Here is a 21,297-nt window from a genome sequence, read left to right on the forward strand (position 1 = left end):
AAAAAATTAGCTGGTTACTGCAACCTTAAGAAAAAAAACACTAATTTGCCTTAGGTAGGGCACAACTCAATTAAGAAACAGATCAGGGGTGCTCAACTCCAGCCCCCAATCCCTCTCTCCCCACCAGGTCAGGCTTTCAGAATATGCCAGCTTCAGCACATGTGGCTCAGTCAGAGTGAGCCATCTGTGCTAAAGCTGGGACTGAATGAGCCACCTTTGCTGAAGCTGGGATATCCTGAAAACCTGACCTGTTGGTGGGGCTTGAGGGCTGGAGTGGGGCACCCCTTATTTAGATTCTCTCTAGTTTATTCCCTCCTATGGCCCATAGAAGAATTGTGAAATCGGCAGCTTTAGTAACGGAGCGGTTTAAATTTGTCCACGCAACCTAAATTGGCGAGGGATGAAGATATTATGCAATGTGTTTCAGGAAAGCTTTTGGCGTATACAGGTGAGAAACACGTCAAGTGAACGCCCGTCAGACGACCTTGGAATAAGTTCCGAAACAGACGCAATGCTGCCCTCAAAGGAGAGGCAGGCTACTGTAACTCACACATTTATCCAAGCAGGTTTGTGTCAGCGGTTGACACATCTAATGTGACCTTTTAAACAGGCTGGTACACGTCCTGCAGGCCGATAACCAGGACGCAGGATAACCGAGCAGTCGTCACCTTCACAGACCGACGTGTGCATCAGATTTCCGCATTAGTAAATCAGGTCATCTGCGCAACTGGTAAAAACCGCACAGTATGACCATTTACCACCAACGCCGCCGGCTGAATATTGTATAAGACATACATCAGCCATTATTGAGTCAGCATGTTTTATGGGTCATGACGGACTCTTTATACAGTAGATAGATACTGGGGTTTTGTTTTTATTAATTTTTTTACTCCTAGTGGCCTGGGATTAATCTGCGCAAGTACCCGCTGCTTGCAAAGAGTCTCGCCCTGGAGAAATACATCTTGACAAGCCTGGCGAAAGCAACGCTGGAAACTTGCACCGGTTCCCAAAGCAAAAAGCAAAACAACGGACGTTTAGTGTTGATATGGCCGCACCGGCTTGTTTAAAGCTTAGGCTGGGTCCGTCGAGACCGCGCGCTCGCGTCTGTGACGTCACCCGCTTTTTAGCTCCAGTGATGTTGCCAGGGTAGATGCGACAGGGGGGGGTGTCCGTGACATCACAGAGCTGCTCCGCGCTCAATGGGCGGACCGCTCACATGACCTGGACGCCGCGCCGTGGAATCAAATGCAACGGAATCCTCACGCACCTCGCGCAGTCTATGGCTGCAATCGTTGCCTTAAGGCATTGTGATCGCGCCGCACACGCGCCATCTCCCCCAACCATGGACGCAGACCAAGCAATATCCTAAGTGTGTTTTAAAGAAATCACTTCTGTACTGAGAATATACTGTACTTGTAGCAATTTATTTTTAATAAACTCTAAATGACAATGTATTATAATGTAATAAACATGTTTCTATAGCAACCATTTACTAAGTCACATCCCCTGCCTCTTCTAAAACAGGCTCTGCAAAATCCCTTTTTGAGCCCTACCCTCTCTAGCATTGCACCAATTGTATCTAGAGACTGCCTGGTCACATGATCTTCCCCACAGAACATTGCATCTCTGGTCCTCTTCTGCTGCACCGACAGCCATTTAGTGAACCCCCGTGCCGAATCTTCACCGATCGATCACAGGAGAACGGATCGATCGAACTTAGCTAATTATTTAGGATTGTGTGGATTGTATTGATGCGCATATTAAAAGGGAATTAAAAAAAAAAAAAAAACCAGCAGCTCGAATCCCTTTGCTGCCCGAGTTGAACACACTGCGCTGCGTTCTCGGCACTTGTGACGCACGCGTTATAATGACCACTTGACACGTTGGCAAGGAAACTGCTTGTATTTCATTAGAAAAAAAAGTTACATTAAATGACAAAGTTTCATGTTCTAATATACAAAAAATGAGGCGCTAGGATGAAGCCAGAATACTACGCGGAATATTTTCATTCATAAACGTAGGCGCTGAATTAACACATTCGCTGCCAGAGAAGAGCGGGGCCTTGGAATCCTTCGCATACCGATGTAACAGGAAAGGGGGATAAGAAACACCAGTTTCAAAACGTTAGCCAGCTTGTCCACACTAGTACAGGGGATGGAAACTCCAGTCCTCAAGGGCCACCAACCGTTCAGGTTGTCAGGATATCCCTGCTTCAGCACAGACGATGCAGTCATTCTGACCGAGCCTCCTGCGCTGAACCAGGGATATCCCTGGTGGTGGCCCTTGAGGACTGGAGTTGGCCTCCCCCTACACTAGTATATAAAAAAAGGACAACAATTTTAAACTCGTGCAAGAGTCGCAGGGAAGGTACACACAGAAGTCCAGGCTCATTCCCCGAGCTCTACACCCAACACTGAACCAAAAGCAGCAGCCGTTGGGCCAGAAGGCACGGACATGGGATTAACCTTTCCGCCACGAGGAAACCCTGCATTTCTTGTGGCCTTTGAGCTGCCACAAGGACACGGCAGTGAAGTTCTGATGTCTACGCGCTTGATGTAGGCAAAATCTCGTGATCAATCCAAACAGTCATATTTTAGATGCAAGAGGCGACAGCTTCTAGCTCAGGACCAATGTTGGAGCACCTCCTGGGGGCTCCGCTCCGTTCACCAGCTGGAACTGCAGCGGCGTGGACGGGAGACCGCGATCAGTCCGAGCGAGGGGAGAAGCTTGGGCTTTTATAATCAATCCATAATGTAGGTTTATGTTGCTCATCATTCCCCTTCTCAGCAGAAGCGCCAGGCTCAAAACTGCTGGACAATCAGCTTTTTCTTCACGTCGTGAGCGAATCTGTTCATCTTGAACAACTCGCTGTCGTAAAACGCAGAGAGATTGTGGATGTTTATCTGGCGAGCCTAAAAGAGAGAAATAGTTTTTATTCACGTTATAAACTCAGCTTTACAGATTGCACACCCTGCTCTAATGGATGCAGTCAAAGTTTTTTTCCCTGTGGCCCCACCGCTGGCTCGCGCCCCCCCACAGGGTCATATGTGACGTCGGGTTACCATGGCGACTCTTCGCCGAAGACACCACCAAACCGTCTGAATCAAGGCAGGAGAAGTTACAGAAGCCACGCGTGGTCCCCGGGCATTTAATTAAAATGTCTTGGGAGAGTGCAGGACCTCCAACTGCCGTGCCCCCCCCCCTAAAAAATCTCGCACCCCCCAGTTTGCGCACACCTACATTAGAGTTTATATTGCTAGGTTCTGCGTAAGATTGTGGAACCTTTCAGAGTGCTAACATTATGGTTTGCGTAAGGGAAATGCATGTGTACAGGGTTACAAATAAAAAACCAGTGTACGTTTCCCCCTGCACGCCACAGAAGTCTCCAGAGACTGGGCACTGGCAGCGGTGACCGACAGCAGAGATGAGATGTCAGCACAATGCAGACTCCTATAGCGATGACAATACAGGCACTGCGCAATCTGCCCCACTACAGACTTTACGAGACAGACCAGCAGGCTACACCCAAACCCTAAGCCTACTTTAGGGAGAACCTGCCAACGTATCGAGGTGCAGCAAAACGTAATTTTAGTGCCCGAGATAACACACTGCTCCGCAACCAGACGCTGGCACCTCTAGTTATAAAGTGTTTCAGGATGGGAACTTGGGTTTTTAGATCTGAAACTGCTTTCGTGTTACTTTGAATTTAGATTGTGGAGTATAAAATACAAATTTAAGAGGGTGATCTTGGCAACTCATCGGATTACCTAAAATCAGAACTTTGTCAAGAAAAATGGCCGGTTGGGTAGAGAATCTTCAGCAACTATTTGTCAAGCCTACCTTGTCCACCAGGTCCTTCTCCGGCACCTCTATGGAGTCCTGCTGTGCCCCGTAACGATTTCTCTGGTAGGACACCTGCTCGGCCACTAGCTGCTTCAGCACAAATAGCAGCAGCTCGTTGTTGTCTCTTCTGAATGCCAGGTAACGTGCAAACGTCTGTCCAAAAAACAAGGAAAGAGTCTCGGCGTCACAGCACTCGCTCACTGCGGCGTCACAGCGCTCGCTCCCTGCGGCGTCACAGCGCCCGCTCACTGCGGCGGGTGGGTGTGAGATGGTGCATTCTTTGTACAAATCCCGAGGATCAAGCCAAAGCTTTCTCCTCCACTTGAACCAGTTCTGGTATCTCTGCCACACTAACCCACGGGCCGCTCGATTCGGTCAAATAAAAGTTGAGAGCAGATGGGATCACAGAGGCCGGGTACTGTTGGCACTCAGCCCAACATGAAAATAGGCGGAGAACAGGAAGCGATTTATGCAACTACAACCCAGTAACCTTATTGAAGACGGACAGGACTGAAATGCGGCAATTGAAGAGAATGTTTAATCTAGAAACATAAGAGCAAGGTTAGCCCAGGAGTGTGCAGAAGTTAAAGCACCAATCACCAATACTATCAATTGTATTTCGTTTTTACATAAATCAGGGTCCCCAAGAAGTAACCCGATATTTTTTGCTCCGGTACCCCACAATACCAGAACCATTAACCTTTGTGTTCAAAATGTTTCTGGTCCCTTTTGGGAAGCCAATATGGCCAAAGTCTCATTTTAACTTCCTATTGGCCCGTGGCAATGTATGACATCACAGCTTATGATTGGACAACCCTGGCAACCATCTTTGATTTTACTGCTCACCTTCCGCATGCTTCTCATGACACTGAACTTCTGGGTGTCGATGAAGCTCTCCAGCATGACCCTGATGGCCATGTTCACATCGTCCTCCACCACGTAGTCCCGCAGGTGCATCCGAGCGTGAGCCTCCGCCATGCGGATCATCGACTCAATATGTCGCACGGTGATCGGGATGCTGCCGGTGGCCTAGGTATAAAGGAAGAGGTGGTAGAGACTGGTCAGCCCGGGATGAACCAACACCGAGCGTGAGCCTTTCAGATAAAACCCTGTGGCTACGAGACGAGTGGTGTTTTACGGCCAAAACACTGGTCTCTTGTGGGTAATACGGTGCCAACTTAACTCACTGTGCCCCGGGTACGAAAAACAAGATGAGGGCAAGCTCTTCCGAGCAGTTCTTTTATTGATCCTGCAATATTCTGATCACAGTGCTACATATAAGTTATATCAGATTCTACTGGATGGATTTAATGGAGTAAGCCGTGCAATATCCTGCATGTTATTTTTAACCGGATCAGAAGTATTAAATAATTACTGATTTTTTAAAATTAATTGCTTAATGCCATTTTTTATGCGTTGCAATGAGCAATGCTTTCTATAGCAGGTTTGAACACATCCCCAGCACTTTAAGATCTTTGCGACCCTTTTCCCGTCTGTGATAATGTGTTGACTTGTCCAAGGTCCAGAGGGAGCGTGTGTGTGTCAGGATCACCCCCCCAAAAAAGAGAAGGAAAGAATACAGTGCACAGCTGTTTAACAGTTCTGAAGGGGGGGGGGGGGGGGTGTCCTGGCTCCTTCAGGGAGCATTGTTACAGGGTGGAAATATGATGTAGACAGGGAAGGCAGTATTCACACGTCTGGATCAGATGTGGCGCTGTATGGTCTCGGGGAAGAAAAAGAGAAAAACGATTGGTCTGCACAAATCTGACAGTTTTTATCTAAATAGAAGATGCAATCAATATGTACTCATTGTGTACAAATTTCGGACGCAGTGTTGGACACAGTGTTGGACACAGTGTTGGACGCATTGATGATCCTCCGGCTTAGCGTATCGCGTCTCTTGCGGCCGGATCAACGTCACGTCCGGTTCCTCGGATCCAGGAGATAGACGAAGCAGTGGGTGGGCAAGTCCTCCCGGTACAGCGTCTCAGGAGGCAATAGCTCAACGCGTTTCGCTTAACTGGTCAGCTTCGCCAGGACGTGGCGTTGATCCGGCCGGAAGAGACACGATACGCTAAGCCTGAGGATCATCAAGCTACCAGCTACCTCAGACTGGCAGTGGCGCGAATGTCATCCTCCACGGCGCGCAACGACCATGCGTCCCCCACTGATTGTGTGTCCACACTTTGTACATATCGATTGTATCTTCTATTTAGATAAAAACCTGTCAGATTGTGCAGACCAATCGTGTTTTCTCCTTGCCCCCCCCCACCCCCACCCCCACCCCCCGACACCATACAACTCCACATCTGATCCAGAACTTTGAATACTGTATTCTTTGCCTACATAATATTTCCACACTAAGTGTAGCTGCGGAGTTACACTGACTGAAGGATTGATTGAAACTGAAAGGCAGCCATTAAGTGAACCCTGGGGACGCAGGATCTTTGATTATCCAGAAGGTGTAAAACCAATTGATCGCCAGCTTAGGTAATGACTTTTCAATAAAGGTAATCAAAACTGCATATATTAACACACACACACACACACACACACACACACACACACACACACACACACTAGTGTCTTAAGTGCAATTTAGATTTCAGTCAGTCTCAGAAAAAGCATTGTACGAACGGGAAGGCAGCGCCATCTGGTGGACAACACAAAAAACATCACTGGGACTAAATAATCTATATCGTTATATAGAGAAAACACACACACACGCACAAAATGATTTGTAGAATAAGGGGGGGGGGGGGGGGCTGGGGATGGGACTGTCAGCAGTTCCCTCCGCTGCCCGGAGACTTGGAAGCGTACTTAGTGGTGTGTGTCAGTCCACTGCAGTTACTTACCATGGACTCTTTCCGGAGGTCACTGTACATCTTAGCCACCTTGTCCTGATCCATCTGGTTCAGCTTGGGCCGCACCTTCTCCTTGGAGTATAGGAGGTATTTCTTCAGCACCTCCTGGGGCAACGCCTCCACCCCAAACGTATTCGGCAAGACGAACGCCTCACCGCCCCCGTTAAGCGCCTCCTTGTTGCTGGGGTGATGTTTAATGTGGCTGCTAACCACGAACCGAGCGAGCATCTCATCCTGAGGCGGAAACAGAAAGCACAATTCCGACACGGTTTCACCGCCAAGAAACCACGGCGTGTCAGCCGTGGCATCACCAGTCACCAACGAGGGGGTGTTTAAAGATTAGATCATTAAAACGGCGGTTCCCATCGGGTCGGCTAGGAGTTTTAAGGGTCTTGGTGCAGTGGGGTTTTGGTAGGGGCCTCTTACCTTCTCCGGAGCGGCATCTCCTCATCCTATGACGGCGCAGCGTCATGGCAACGCAACCCTGCAGGAGATGCCGGCTCCGGAGAAGGCAAGAAACAGAGGCCTCCTGCTCTCTTCCAGCAACCAATTTAATTGTTTTGGGGAAAATAAGAGCACAGGGCCTCTGTAACCACAGGTCTCGGTGCAGCGGCACCGCCATCAAGCAGGCCCCAATTTCCATCTCCCCTCTTCCCCCTGCCCCTTAGAGCTGCACTGTGCTATTTTCTAGTTCCGACGACCCCCTGGTTGTGGAGATATATACATTGTGCCAGTGTTACTGGTTTATTTTGGTATAATCGCTATAGCTGCCAATCCAAGCCTCACTCCGTCATGGGCCAATAGGAAGCCACGTACATGGTAACTTCCTATAGAAATGCCCGCAGTGGCAATCTGATGTTATTTTACATGTAACCAGCACACAGAAAACTAATCTGGAGAACCAGGATGTCCTCAGAACTAGGAACATGGCCCTGCGCTGGGTGAGCAAAGATCCCACCGCTTCAATTACGCAGAGGAGAAAAGTAATTCCATGTAGAGGGGGATTCAGGCTTTAATACAAGATAGCCAGCCTAAAAATATTTGTTTCTGTTCAAACAGAGTTGCGTTTTTAACCATTCATTTGAAAACGCCGCATCTACAGATTCTGTGCAGGATCTGCATTTCTGATGCGCAGTGTTTAAAATAAAATAATTAATACAAAGCAAATAGGTGGCGTATTCTTCCGCAGCCGCGGAGTTTTCACAGGCAGTTTTACTGCAGAGATCACGGGCTGATTAAAGCAAGCACGGGTCCGGTACCTGAACAGCGTCCACAGTGTCCCTCACCACACAGAGGATGTCAAACCGGGACACAATGGGCTCAGTCAGATCCACGTTCTCGGAGAAAGTCAGCGAAGGATCGTAACGCCCACCTGGGAACGAGAAAGACACGTGTTGGGTGTTGCAAGTTGGGAAAAGAGAGAGCAAGAGAGAAAGCTCAGAAATATTTTGCTTGCATCGAGCAAACTAAAGTTTCTATTATGTACCCCACACCAAAGAGATGAATTCTGCAGTTTCTGGACACGTGTCAGTACAAAAAGTTTAAACTTGTCTCTAAGATGCTATGGCCGAGAGAGGGGGGGGGGGGGGGGGTGTTGCGCAACTCCTGTCCTCCAGGGCCACCAACAGGCAAAAGTATTAGGGATATCCTTGCTTCAGTACATTTGGCTCAGTCTTCGATCGAGCAAGTGACAGCCACCTGTGCTGAAGCAGGGATAACCTGAAAGGCTGACCTGTTGGTGGCCCTTGAGGGCTGGAGTTGGCCACCCCCCCTTGTGCTACAGCATCTAGTAGCCCTTCACCCAGAAGACGCGTGGCAAGGCTGGAACTAACCAATGGGGTTGGAAGCGGCTATGATGGTGCAGCGAGCCTGCAGGGACGTCACAATGCCGGCTTTGGAGATGGAGATACTTTGCTGCTCCATCGCTTCGTGAATGCTGGTCCTGTCCTGGTCATTCATCTAGGGGAGAACCGCATGGTTACGCGCAGATACAAGTTACCATGCGGCAACCAACATCCGGCAAGGATGTCAACCATTTCATACATCCCTCATTTATGCACAAATATACATAAAAGCATTTGATCTCAGAAGGGTTTAACCCTTTGGTCATTATCTCTGCGCTCGTTTCTAAACGCGGCTCATATTTATTTTCAAAGCACAAAAGGAGTTCTTGAATGAATCCACCCTCCAAACATGGTCGCTGCTTTGCAATGCAGAACCGGACAGCGCAGGGGTACCGAATGGACCAGCGCTTTCTATTTTTATATTGGCAACGTAGGCTGCAAAAGGTGCTGACCTTATCAAACTCGTCAATTAAGCACACGCCCCTGTCTGCCAGGACGAGTGCTCCAGCTTCAAGCGTCCACTCCTTGGTGACCGGGTGCCGCTGGACGTAGGCGGTCAGACCCACGGCAGAGGCTCCCTGACCCGTGGTGAACACCGCTCTGCTGGACACTTTTTCCACGTACTTCAGGAACTGTGACTTGGCCGTTCCGGGGTCACCGCACAGCAGAACGTTGATGTCACCGCGGACTTTGTGTTTACCGCCTGCCAGGGTGTGATGGGAAATAAAGAAATGTTATGCAGGGATAACCCCTTTGCATGCGTACACACGTACACGCGTACACACTATTTTAAATATGTTTAAGCAATTTACAGCAATTTCTTTATTTATGATGTGTTTAGGTTCAGCATTCAGTTTCCCGGCGAGTATAAAATATTGGATGTTTCGTCTCACTGGAAAACAAATGTTTTGCAAGATTTCCAATGCATTGTTGGCCCTTTTACAGGAGCCATCCACGTGGGTGATTTTTCTTACAATTTTTTTTTTTAATTACACACAGGTCTGAAGCAGGGGGTCTCTGGAGCTGAACCCCATTAATTTCATATCCGCGGACCCCCTGCTTCTGGAGATACTTCCGTAGGGGTTGGCAGTATCTCTCCTGCAAGTTTAACGCTCCCGCGTCACACGGGCCAATAAACTGCACCGAATGACGTCTTGGCTTCCTATTGGCAAGCAGCCCTATGTGATTCCTGCTAGCGGAGCGGCTGCCGGCCCCCAATAACGTAAGTATTTCCAGAAGCAAGAGGTCCCGGGAGCTGAAATGAATGGAGTTCAGATTCGGAGACCCCCTGCTTCAATCGTTTGTGTGTATATAAATTGCTTGCTTGGATTGCTGCTTTTAATAAAAATTCTACTATTTACAGTAAATGTATGCAAGTCTTTATTTATATAGCGCCATTCGTGTACATAGCGCGTCACAGCAGTAATACACGCGACAACCCTATAAATAACAAATAGTACAAATAACGCTTGAAGGGGAGAAGCGCTTTCAGACATAAAAGTAGCATTTAGGACAAGGAGCCCCTGCGCCGAAGAGCTTACAATCTAATTTATTGGTAGGTAGGTAAGAAGAACATAGAGACAGAATGTACAGCAGGGGGTTCTGGCAAGTGCGTCTGCAGGGGGCCAAGCTTTATGCATCATGTGTGAACATACACAGCACATGACGAGCATAGGCTACGTTGTTACAGCCTTCTCTTTACTTAAGAGTTAGGAGCTCTGAAGTTAGATTTTGAAGGCAACTGGTCTCAAGACTGGAAACCGTAGTTACGAACAGGGCTGTTGCACTCCAGATACACACCTGGGTTCTTTGCTTCTCCTCCAAACAGAGCCAGGGCCAATCCTCTCTTGATGTCTTCATGCCCATAAATAGATGGAGCAATGCTGGCGAAGATCTGTGCAGAGATGAGGTTTCCAAAGCGGTGGTTCAATGGTGCAGAAAATACACACACGAGAACAGCAATCCCCGGAACAAGTTATTGACAGACCCCCCCCGCCCCCCCCCTCCTCCACGAAGGTTCTCTCACCCTCTCGCCGATCCGTTCGTCTTTGGAAAGAGCGATGATGGCTTTGACGTCCTCGTCCGTCAGTTCCCCCACTGCCACCTTGTCGTCCTTCTTGGCGATATGATTGGCCATAATCACCGTCGCAAACACCGGGAAACCGCTGGCCGTGTTGAGGGACCCGTCATAGTTGTTGTGATAGATGCCGGTCAGCTCCTAAGAAACCCAACATGTGTTTACGCGCCTTGCACCTTCGCACGCCATATTGTGCTGCGAAGAGAGTGAATTAAGCACCTTCGCACGTCGTATTGTGCTGCGCGGAGAGCGAATTAAAGTGTATTTTCTTAGAAAAATGCAAATACCATTTGACCCCATTTGCTTGATTAGAATTTTTTTTTTTTTACACCAATTACAGAAATGATTTAAAAATAAATATAGGAAATCACTAAAAAGTAAAGCCTCTAATTACTAATTACTAGGCATCGGGGATTCCGCTGGAACGTTCCTATTAAAATCTGGTCTCATTCTCCACATTCAAGTATGTTAGAAAAGAACAGACGCAAAACAGAATGTTCGGAAACCTACAGATATCCGATCCCCAAGAAAAACACGCATTCATAGAGTTACCGTTCTCTATTCTAGGGGGAAGGGGGGGGGGGCTCAACTCCAGTCCTCAAGGCCCCCCCACGCCCCCCCCCCCCCCCCCCCAATCCTACTGGTCAGGTTTTCAGGACATCCCGGCATCAGCACAGGTGGCTCAATCAGAGGCTCAGTCACAGACTGAGCCTCTGATTGAGCCACTTGTTCTGAAGCAAGGACTGATTGAGCCACCTGTGCTGAAGCAATGATATCCTGAAAACCTGACCAGTTTGGGAGGGGGAGGGAGTTGAGCACCCCCCCTCCCCCCCATACAAACGATCACTTGCAATCACTTTACATGAAAATGTAGCAAAGTAAATACCTTCCTAACAAAAGCGGTGATAGAAACACTGTAACAAGTTCCAAACGGGTCATTAAAGCTGCAGTTCAAGCAAGAAATCCTACCGTTGTGTTTCATAAATAAATCAGTTTTTTTTAATGTTTTAAAGACATTTTTAATGTTTCTAATGAAGGAAGCATTTCCAAAGTCACACCCCATTCCCCTTCTGATTGGCGCTGGCTCTTGAGCCCCGCCGTCTCTAGCAGTGAACCAATTGAATCTCGTAACTGCCCAGTCAATCATATTCCAGGACTACATTGCCCAAAATGCTGTGCAGGAACCGAATTAAATAACCCGGAGCAAGCGATCGATTACAGGAGAACGGATCGGTCTGCAGCTTAGCCAATCACTTGTCAGCGTGCGGCAGCTTTAAGACCGTTCAGCTCCGCACTTACGATTTCATCTCCCGGTTTGCAGCTGTCCACCAAGTCAGCGAGGAGGATGCATTCCTTGGAGCGAGGCAGCCGGCCAGCCGCCACCTTCCCGGGGCTCTCTTGAATGGTGATGCGCTGGTAGTTTTGGTACACAGTCTGGGAGAGAGAGAGAGAAAAAGTGCATTCACATTTGCCAGTTCAGCAGCCATGATGTATATTTGAGGACCTTTGATTCATTTATTCTAAGCTACATCCTCTCATCACACCACACAGGTCATAGTTCATTGGCACCATGCACACTCACCTCCTCCATGTTGATTTCAAAGGGTCCGAGGGACTGGCACTCAGGGCAGGAGCCCGGCTTCACCTCCTGGTTTTGGGACTGGAAGAAGGGCCCCAAGATGAAGTTGCACTTGTTGCAGTTGTATTTCACCATGCTGAGCTGCGGCAGGACTCCTGTGCAGCAGGTCACCACACCACTAGTGCGAATCAACTGGTTCAAGTGCAGCTGCCTGATGTGCACATGGAAAGAGATACACAGAGCAAGTCTGACACCAGTTATACGCCAACCTCACCCGCAACAATAAGCCCCATCAAAATGTATAACGCACTTATTTTCACTCCCAATACACCAAAACTGGAAAGGGGTGTAACTGGGCGCTCCTAACACTGATCAATAAATGTGCAAGAGAGAGATCTTAAAAATGCTTGGAATGTGACAAGGAAATTATTGTGATAATGTGAAGTGAACAAATACTCAAAAAAACCAAACCAATGAGATATGAATAAAAACAACATTTATAAGTGTTTCCGCAACACCATCAATAGTGCAAGTATATAATGTGTTAATTTATTTGTAACGCCACTCAAAAAAACCTTTAAGGTCTGTTCCAATAGTCCTTTGATAGTAGTAGAGAGAGAAACTGTCTCTGATATGCTGTATACCATTGGGAAATATGTGAGACTGTGATACTATCTGGAGTCTAAATTGTAAACTGGTTACACACTTATATTTTTCTATCCATTTATATACTGAAATCCTGAGCTTCCATTACGTGGAAGACATCCCAATAAACCAGTTACATTGTAAAGCTCTTTCGGTGTCGGAATGGCTGTCTTGCGATTTTTAATCTTATGAATTATGTAGTTATCCCCAATTGTGTTTCCTTCCTGTATTATAACTGGTGTAAGATCTCTGGGCAGCGGAAAACACAGGCTTGGGCAGCATGAATAAAAATAAATATAGAACATGTAGCTTGGCAATTTACCAACGATACACCAATGCTTTAAGTTAAACTAGCTGAGAGACCCGGCGTTGCCCGGGATGTAAATGCGTAATAGGTAGTATTATTTATAAATTGTGGAACAATAGGTGAGTATTTGTTGTAAAGGTTGGATAATAATATTGAAAAGAAAGATGGAAGAAAATGTAATACGATGTTGTATAAAAATGGTTTATTGTAACCACACCACAGTACAATGTATATTTTGGTGGCATAAGTGATGTAAAAATCTGAGTCGTGTGTCCTGCTAGGGTGTGAGGCGGCGGGTGGCGCGTGGGTTGTGAGTGCTGTGTGCGAGTGGGGGTCCTGCTAGGGTGTGAGGCGGCGGGTGGTGCGTGGGTTGTGAGTGCTGTCTGTGAGTGGGGGTCCTGCAAGGGTGTGAGGCGGCGGCTGGCGCGTGGGTTGTGAGTGCTGTCTGTGAGTGGGGGTCCTGCTAGGGTGTGAGGCGGTGGGTCAGTGATGTCGGTGCGTAGGGGCAGGAGGCAGCAGGTGTGTGTGGCGGCAGGTATGTGTCGAGTGTGGCGGGTGTCTGTTGAGTGCGTGCAGCGGCTGTGAGGCGGTGGGTGAAAGGCAGAGGCGGCCGAGTAAGGGCGGGTGAAAGGCAGAGGCGGGGGTGGGGAGGCGGGCATGAAGGCGAAGGGCGGCGGGAAGGGGAGGAGGGGGGTGGAGGAGGGGGGCAAGGGGTGGAGGAGGGGGGCAAGGGGTGGAGGATTGGGGCAAGGGGTGGAGGAGGGGGGCAAGGGGTGGAGGAGGGGGGAAGGGTTAGAGGAGGGGGGGGGAAGGGTTAGAGGAGGGGGGGGGAAGGGTTAGAGGAGGGGGGGGAAGGGTTAGAGGAGGGGGGGAAGGGTTAGAGGAGGGGGTGGAAGTGTGGGAGGGGGTGGGAGGGGAAAGGGGAAAAAGAGGTGGAGGGGGGGGGGGAAGAGGAGCGGAGGGGGGGGTGGAAAGGGGAGCGGAGGGGGGGGTGAAGGGGAGCGGAGGGGAAAGGGGAAGGGGAGCGGAGGGGGGGAAGGGGAGCGGGGGGGGGGAAGGGGAGGGAAGGGGGAGGTGGTGGAAAGGGGGAGAAGGGGGGAGGTGGTGGAAAGGGGGAGAAGGGGAGAAGGGGGGAGGTGGTGGGAAGGGGGAAGGTGGTGGGAAGGGGGAAGGTGGTGGGAAGGGGGAGGAGGGGGAAGGTGGTGGGAAGGGGGAGGAGGGGGGAGGTGGTGGGAAGGGGGGGAGGGGGGAGGTGGTGGGAAGGGGGGGAGGTGGTGGGAAGGGGGGGAGGTGGTGGAAAGGGGGGGAGGTGGTGGGAAGGGGGGGGGAGGGGTGAGGTGGTGGGAAGGGGGAGGAGGTGGGAAGGGGGAGGCGGAGGGAAGGCGGGGGGTGGGAGGCGGTGGGAAGGCGGGGGGGTGGGAGGCGGTGGGAAGGCGGGGGGTGGGAGGAGGTGGAAGGGGGGGAGGGAGGCGGTGGGAAGGGGGGGGGGAGGGAGGCGGTGGGAAGGGGGGGGAGGGAGGCGGTGGAAGGGGGGGGGGGGAGGCGGTGGGAAGGGGGGGGGGGAGGCGGTGGGAAGGGGGGGGGGGGAGGCGGTGGGAAGGGGGGGGGGAGGCGGTGGGAAGGGGGGGGGGAGAGGCGGTGGAAGGGGGGCTGGGAGGCGGTGGGAAGGGGAGGAGGGGGGAAGGGGGGAGGCGGGGGGAAGGGGGGAGGCGGTGGGAAGGGGGGGGGGGCGGTGGGAAGGGGGGGGAGGCGGTGGGAAGGTGGAGGGAAGGGGGGGGGGAGGCGGTGGGAAGGGGGGGGAGGCGGTGGGAAGGGGGGGAGGCAGTGGGAAGGGGGGGGGGGAGGCAGTGGGAAGGGGGGGGGGAGGCGGTGGGAAGGGGGGGGGGGAGGCGGTGGGAAGGGGGGGTGGAGGGGAGGTGAAGGTGGGGGGGTGGAGGGGAGGTGAAGGGGGGGTGGAGGGGAGGTGAAGGGGGGGTGGAGGGAGGTGAAGGGGGGGGAGTGGAAGGGAGGTGAAGGGGGGGGGTGGAAGGGAGGTGAAGGGGGGGGTGGAGGGGAGGTGAAGGGGGGGAGGTAAATGGGGAGGTGAAGGGGGGTGGAAGGGAGAAGTGGAGTGAGGGGAGGTGAAAGGGGTGAGGGGAGGTGATGGGGGGTGAGGGGAGGTGAAGGCCGCTCACTCACCCGTCCGGCAGGTCCCACGTGGATCTGAGGAGGGAGGCAGCGTGTTGTGGCCGCTCTCCCGCTGTGTCCCGGGCGCTCGCTCGCTCCCCCGCTGAATGTAGCGGCGCCGGGGGGGGGGGTATCGGGGAGACACTGACACTGGAGGGGAAGGGGGGGGTGGAGGCGAGGTGAAGGGGGGGTGGAGGGGAGGTGAAGGCCGCTCACTCACCCATCCGGCAGGTCCCACGTGGATCTGAGGCGGGAGGCAGCGTGTTGTGGCCGCTCCCCCGCTGTGTCCCGGGCGCCGCCATCTTGGGCACTCGGCGCCGCGAGGCAGCCTGCCTGGCCACTGGCTGTTCCCCCGCCGGGGAGGGGTGAGTTGTAGCGCCGGGGAGGGGGGGGGCATGTATATGTGTGGGGGGGGAGAGGTGGGAGATATAGAGGGGGGGTCTCGCACGGCCGCTGACACTGGGTGGGGGGGGGCGCTGAAGGGGTAATAATAGTGTGTGTGTCCCGCTGACTGTAGCGGCGCCGGGGGAGGGGGGGTCGGGGTGAAAGCGCGGGAGACACGGGGAGAGGAGGAGGTGCGCGTGGGTGCTGCTAACACTGTGAGCCCCGCTAATGTATGTAACAGTGTGTGTGTGTGTGTGTGTGTGTGTGTGTGTGTGTGTCTGTCACTGTGTGTGTGTGTGTGTCCCTGTGTGTGTCCCTGTGTGTGTGTCCCTGTGTGTCCGTGTCCGTGTGTGTGTGTGTCCGTGTGTGTGTGTGTGTAAGTGTGTGTGTGTGTAAGTGTGTGTGTGTGTAAGTGTGTGTGTGTGTGTCTGTCACTGTGTGTGTGTGTGTGTGTGTGTGTGTGTGTGTGTGTGTGTGTGTGTGTGTGTGTGTGTGTGTGTGTGTGTGTGTGTGTGTGTGTCTGTGTCTGTGTGTGTCCCCCTGTGTGTGTGTCCCCCTGTGTGTGTGTCCCTGTGTGTCCTTTGGCCCGTCACTCCGCCTCAGGCCAATGAGAGGTGTGTGGGGGCGGGCGGGCCAAGGGACCAATGAGATTTCCCCTAGGGACACCGGACATCCAGGCAGGCAGGCAAACATACAGTGCTTTCACTAATATAGTATAAGATTACAGTCCTTGTAGAAATTCATATGTACCTTTGGAAGTCTGTCTCTTGTGAAGACACGTATCCAAAACAAGGTTATTAGGCAAGTCCAAAATATTTAGTGCAATGTTATTTTCAAGATATATATCTGCTTTATAAAATAAAGCTAGTGAATCGTGGTATGAGAAACCTCATATTGCAAAGTGACGGAGCCACCTGTGCTGAAGCAGGGATATCCTTAAAACCTGACCTGTTGGTGGCCCTTGAGGACTGGAGTTGGCCCACCCCTGCACTAAGGAATAATCACAATGACTGTGCTGGGCTTGTGAGCACAAGGAACACGGTGCTTTGCAAAGACCATTTCCCCCTCACCCCAGTCCCTACACCGCCTCCTGCTCACCTCAGCGACCTCAACGCCTCCACCAGCGGGAGGTGGGATATGCGGACGTGGATCTCGTGAGCGATGCGGTCGTACTTGGGGTACATCACCAGCACCACCTCCTTAGCAGCCTCGTCGAAGATCTTCAGCATCTCGGCCGGGGCTTCGGGCAGAAAGTAGGCCAGGACGTGCTCGCGGGCAGCCAGATCTTCGTAATTCACCGCCAAACTCTCCTTATTCTCTGAAAAAGGAAAGCAAATTAATGTCCTCTCCATCTTGGTCATTTGACCACTGGTGGCCAACTCCAGTCCTCAACGACCACGCGCATCAGACCACGCGCAGCAGAGCATCAGGCAGCGCTAAGCACATATTAAAGCCGCGATGTGCGGTCTAGGGGGAGTGGCGGCCATGACGTCAAAGCACCGCAAGGCACAGCATTCTATTGGCTGCCTGTCGTCCATGTGATCACGTCGCTACAAGTAAAGACACGCCGTAGCGTGCGCTGCAGCGGCCACCGGGGACTCAGCCTTAGGCTGCGCGTATAGTGCTGACAATGCGACCGCGTGACGTCAGCCGTCGCCATTCCTGCACTCTGGTGCAGGAGACCAAGAGAGGGCTACAGGGGGGCGTGGCCTTGAGTGTTTCGTCCTCATTGGCTGAACCGCCCACGTGCCGCTGACATCACGCGGCGGCCACCGAAAAAGTCAAAATCCTTTGGCTACCCGCGATCGCTCCTTCGCTCTGCGGCGCCGTCGCACCCACGACGGACTGCATGTACTCGCTACGGCACTGCGCAACGTCGCAGTCGCCAGCACTATAAGCGCAGCCTTAGACTGCTTTTACTTCCTATGGACAACACCTACGGATGTGATAGGATGTACATCGGGTCAATTAAGAACACGGAAAATACCATTGTCAAAAACAAACCAAAAAAAAAGGGATGGCGGATGAAGGAAGCCACATGTGGCAGTGAAGGGCTGAGAAGCAGCGTGTACCTTTGCACATGTCGCTAGCGTGTACCTTTGCACATGTCGCTAATCTTCTCCTTGAACACGTTGTGTCCGTGCTCATCCACGTGAGTCCTCAGGAAGTTCTTGAACCGATGATAAATCTCCAGGCGGGTGGCTGCCATGGACACCCACTCTCTCACCGAGTGCCCCTTCATGTCCTCCAGATTCTCAATGCTCTCTATCATGTCATCGTCCTCTTCCTCGGTGGCGCCGTCTGCTGCTCGCTCTGCCATCCTGCGCTTCCGAGCGGGACGCTCTTCCTCCTCCTCGTCACTGTCTGATTGGGAGGGGAGGACATAAAGAAGCTCAACACATGTGGATTGCCAAACAGCACAATCTTGTATATGGACATTGCAGGCCTCATGCAAATTTAAAGCCGCACTAAAGATGGACAAGCGACTTAATGCAGCAGACTAAGGGGGGTAAACTTTATAAATATTGAAGTGGTTGTTCATGGCTGAAAAAACCCAGACATAAATAGGCATTTATTGTCTCAAACGGCCACTTCAACAGAAGTAGAATAAGGCCCTAAATCATTAGGGATCTCCAAGAAATAATAAAAAAACCTGCTATGGTATTAAGCTGTAAAATATTAGATTTTTCCCTGGGGCCAATTTAAGTCTCAGATGTCCACGGTTTTATAAAGCAATTAATAAGGTCTCATGGGAAATGCAAGTGTGTGTAAGCATGGTTACAAAAATGGCCGAAGCCTGGGAAATTATCCAAGACGCAAAGAAATTGCAACTCAAGAAAGTACAAGCGCAAGGATGCTGCAAATACAGGGGGGAAAGTCCAGCACAGCTGCAAATGCATTACATCCAGAATAAGTACAAGCTGGGCAAGCGCAGAGCTACCGCGGCGTCCAGGAGATGGGCTGCGACATTATACGCACCATACAGCAAGCCCCGGCGCATCCTGCCAGCTCGTGCCCCATCTCCCTGTCTCGGAGTCTCATGGCCTGCTCTGCTGCGTCCCGCTGACTAGCCGTCAGATTCTCAGCATCTTCATCGTCCAAACCCTCCGCCTCATAAATATCCAGCTCTGGGATAGCCCGGTAGTCCCTAGAAGGAAAGACAACATGTTCAGATTCTACCAGTTACAGAAAACACCCACGTTTCACCCTTTGAGTGCCCCCAGGAGTTAAGTCACCCTGGGTGCCCAAAGGGCTTGGTTTTTCCCCATGGAGCGCAGGACGCAATCTAAAAAACGTAGGAGGATCTCTCGTCTGGTTTCTTTTAAGATGGCCAACGTGGTCACATGACCGCACTGTGCCAGAGGTCGTGGCACTCTGGCACTACGACCCATCTCAAGATACCAAAAGGGTACATGTTATGGCAACACAAAGTTACCCTCTCACCAGCACCTGCAACACGACTAATCTAAAGACATTTATAGAAATATAAAGGCTTTTCATTTCAGCCTCAGATTAACGAACGCAAAAAGGGGACTGTACATTCCGGAGAGTTTATCGCTGGCTTATTTTTAATACGCAGCATTTAGAAAATGCGCATTTTAGAAGTGATAGAATAACTATCTTATAAACTCACATTGCGGCCGCTTATTTCAATGGCGGCTCTTTACATACGGCTAATCTGCTGGTTCTTATAAAACGATAATGGACCTACGTCTTTTTTTCAACCTCATCTACTATGTAACTATGATAACAGATCCCTTTCCTTGCCAGAGGTGCCAGCAATGCACTGTATAACATCAATAAGGGTTAAATAAAACTTTACTGTGCAATAAGAAAATTGCTTTCGTTCCTTCTAAAAAAAATAAAAATAAACACGTAAAAAAAAAAGTGACGTAACATGCTGCTCATTTGCATGCAACTACCCAGAATCCTTGTCTGCAGCCTAACTGTATATTATGACAATGGGGGCAAATGCCACGTTTGGAGACCTGCCTAAACCAAATCCTCTTTACTATTAAATAAAAGACACACACAATTTTGCTGATTGTTTTTAAAATCAGCAGATGGTCTTTTCATTCTTGAGATAAAGGATGCTGTGGGAATCTGGTTAATCAAAACACAGAAACTAACTGGTTTTCCACTAGTGTGGATCAGGTGGGCTGAATGTAGCACGTTTAAAAGACTAGTGGAAGACACAAATACACTTGCGGGTCAATCATCGCAAACATTTACACAAAAACCCTGCTAATTCTAAAAAAAAATTAAATTAACCAGAAGATATTTTTATTGTTGAAGTGAAGGATGCTTTAGGAATACTGTAACTCTATACACATTAACCCCCAGGCTGCCAGCAACGTGTGGCAGCTAAGGTGTTAAGCTCACCCCACCTTTCCATGCCATCGCCAATCAGTTCTTCCCCATCTTCCTCTTCCACCGGGAGAACCTCGTCCCCCAAAAGGCCTTCAGACTCATCCTCAAAGGGGGGGTAGGTCCCGGCCGGGGCTGGAGGTAAGGGCATCTCCGCGCCTGGAGCCCCGGGTGGGGCTTGTTACGATTGTCAAAGACTCTGAGGAATCCTGCAACGCAGAGAAGATAAAGCGTTAGAGCGTCTGACCTTTCTAATACCAAAGTGACACGTTGAAGGGGCCAGTCCCTCCTAGGGCCAACGTGTACCAGTGACATGGTAAGGGGTCAGTCCCTCCTTGGACCAACTTGTACCAGTGACATGGTTAAGGGGTCAGTCCCTCCTAGAGCCAACGTGTACCAGTGACATGGTTAAGGGGTCAGTCCCTCCTAGAGCCAACGTGTACCAGTGACATGGTTAAGGGGTCAGTCCCTCCTTGGACCAACTTGTACCAGTGACATGGTTAAGGAGTCAGTCCCTCCTAGAGCCAACGTGTACCAGTGACATGGTTAAGGGGTCAGTCCCTCCTAGAGCCAACGTGTACCAGTGACATGGTTACGGTGTCAGTCCCTCCTAGAGCCAACGTGTACCAGTGACAGGGTTAAGGGGTCAGTCCCTCCTAGAGCCAACATGTACCAGTAATATGGTTAAGGGGTCAGTCCCTCCTAGAGCCAACGTGTACCAGTGACATGGTTAAGGGGTCAGTCCCTCCTAGGGCCAACGTGTACCAGTGACATGGTTAAGGGGTCAGTCCCTCCTAGGGCCAACGTGTACTAACAGCAGTGACAAGTTTACAGGGTCCAGTCCTTCTAGGAACGTGTACTAATGGCACTGACATGTTTAATGGTCACACCTGGCTTTTCCATCCAAAATCTTACACCTATAGGTATGTGCCTCAGTGATTATCGCAGACATATTGAGTGAGTTTTCTGGTCACTAGTTTGTCAGATTAGGGTTACACTTTTGTCAGTGTATACTGCGCGCTGTGACGCATAGATTGCAACACAGCCCAGCACTGAAGGGGTTAACAAGGAAACACTTCACTGGGTGCTTTAACCCCTGCAGTGCCAAGCAGCCTGTACCACACTGCACTTAAGATACACAACTCTGATTTTAGCCAGCTTCGTGTTATACGCAAACTAACACACACAGACACACACCTCAGTCGCCTTGCTGTCGCTCA

General features: G+C 50.8%; 1 protein-coding gene across 1 annotated transcript; it reads right to left on the bottom strand.

Moving 5' to 3' along the window:
* Positions 1-1,464: 1,464 nt before the first annotated feature.
* MCM2 (minichromosome maintenance complex component 2) lies at positions 1,465-20,667 on the bottom strand. Its single transcript, XM_075573657.1, is given in 18 exon segments — positions 1,465-2,912; positions 3,841-3,996; positions 4,690-4,872; positions 6,699-6,941; positions 7,967-8,079; positions 8,540-8,666; positions 9,004-9,254; positions 10,352-10,445; positions 10,578-10,769; positions 11,928-12,062; positions 12,211-12,418; positions 16,808-17,027; positions 17,807-18,073; positions 18,689-18,718; positions 18,721-18,857; positions 20,098-20,195; positions 20,197-20,286; positions 20,659-20,667. Coding segments are annotated over 18 exon segments (2,664 nt in total). The 3' UTR covers positions 1,465-2,801.
* Positions 20,668-21,297: the final 630 nt, after the last annotated feature.

Source organism: Ascaphus truei, chromosome 17, assembly GCF_040206685.1.
Source record: "Ascaphus truei isolate aAscTru1 chromosome 17, aAscTru1.hap1, whole genome shotgun sequence".
Lineage (NCBI taxonomy): Eukaryota > Metazoa > Chordata > Amphibia > Anura > Ascaphidae > Ascaphus > Ascaphus truei.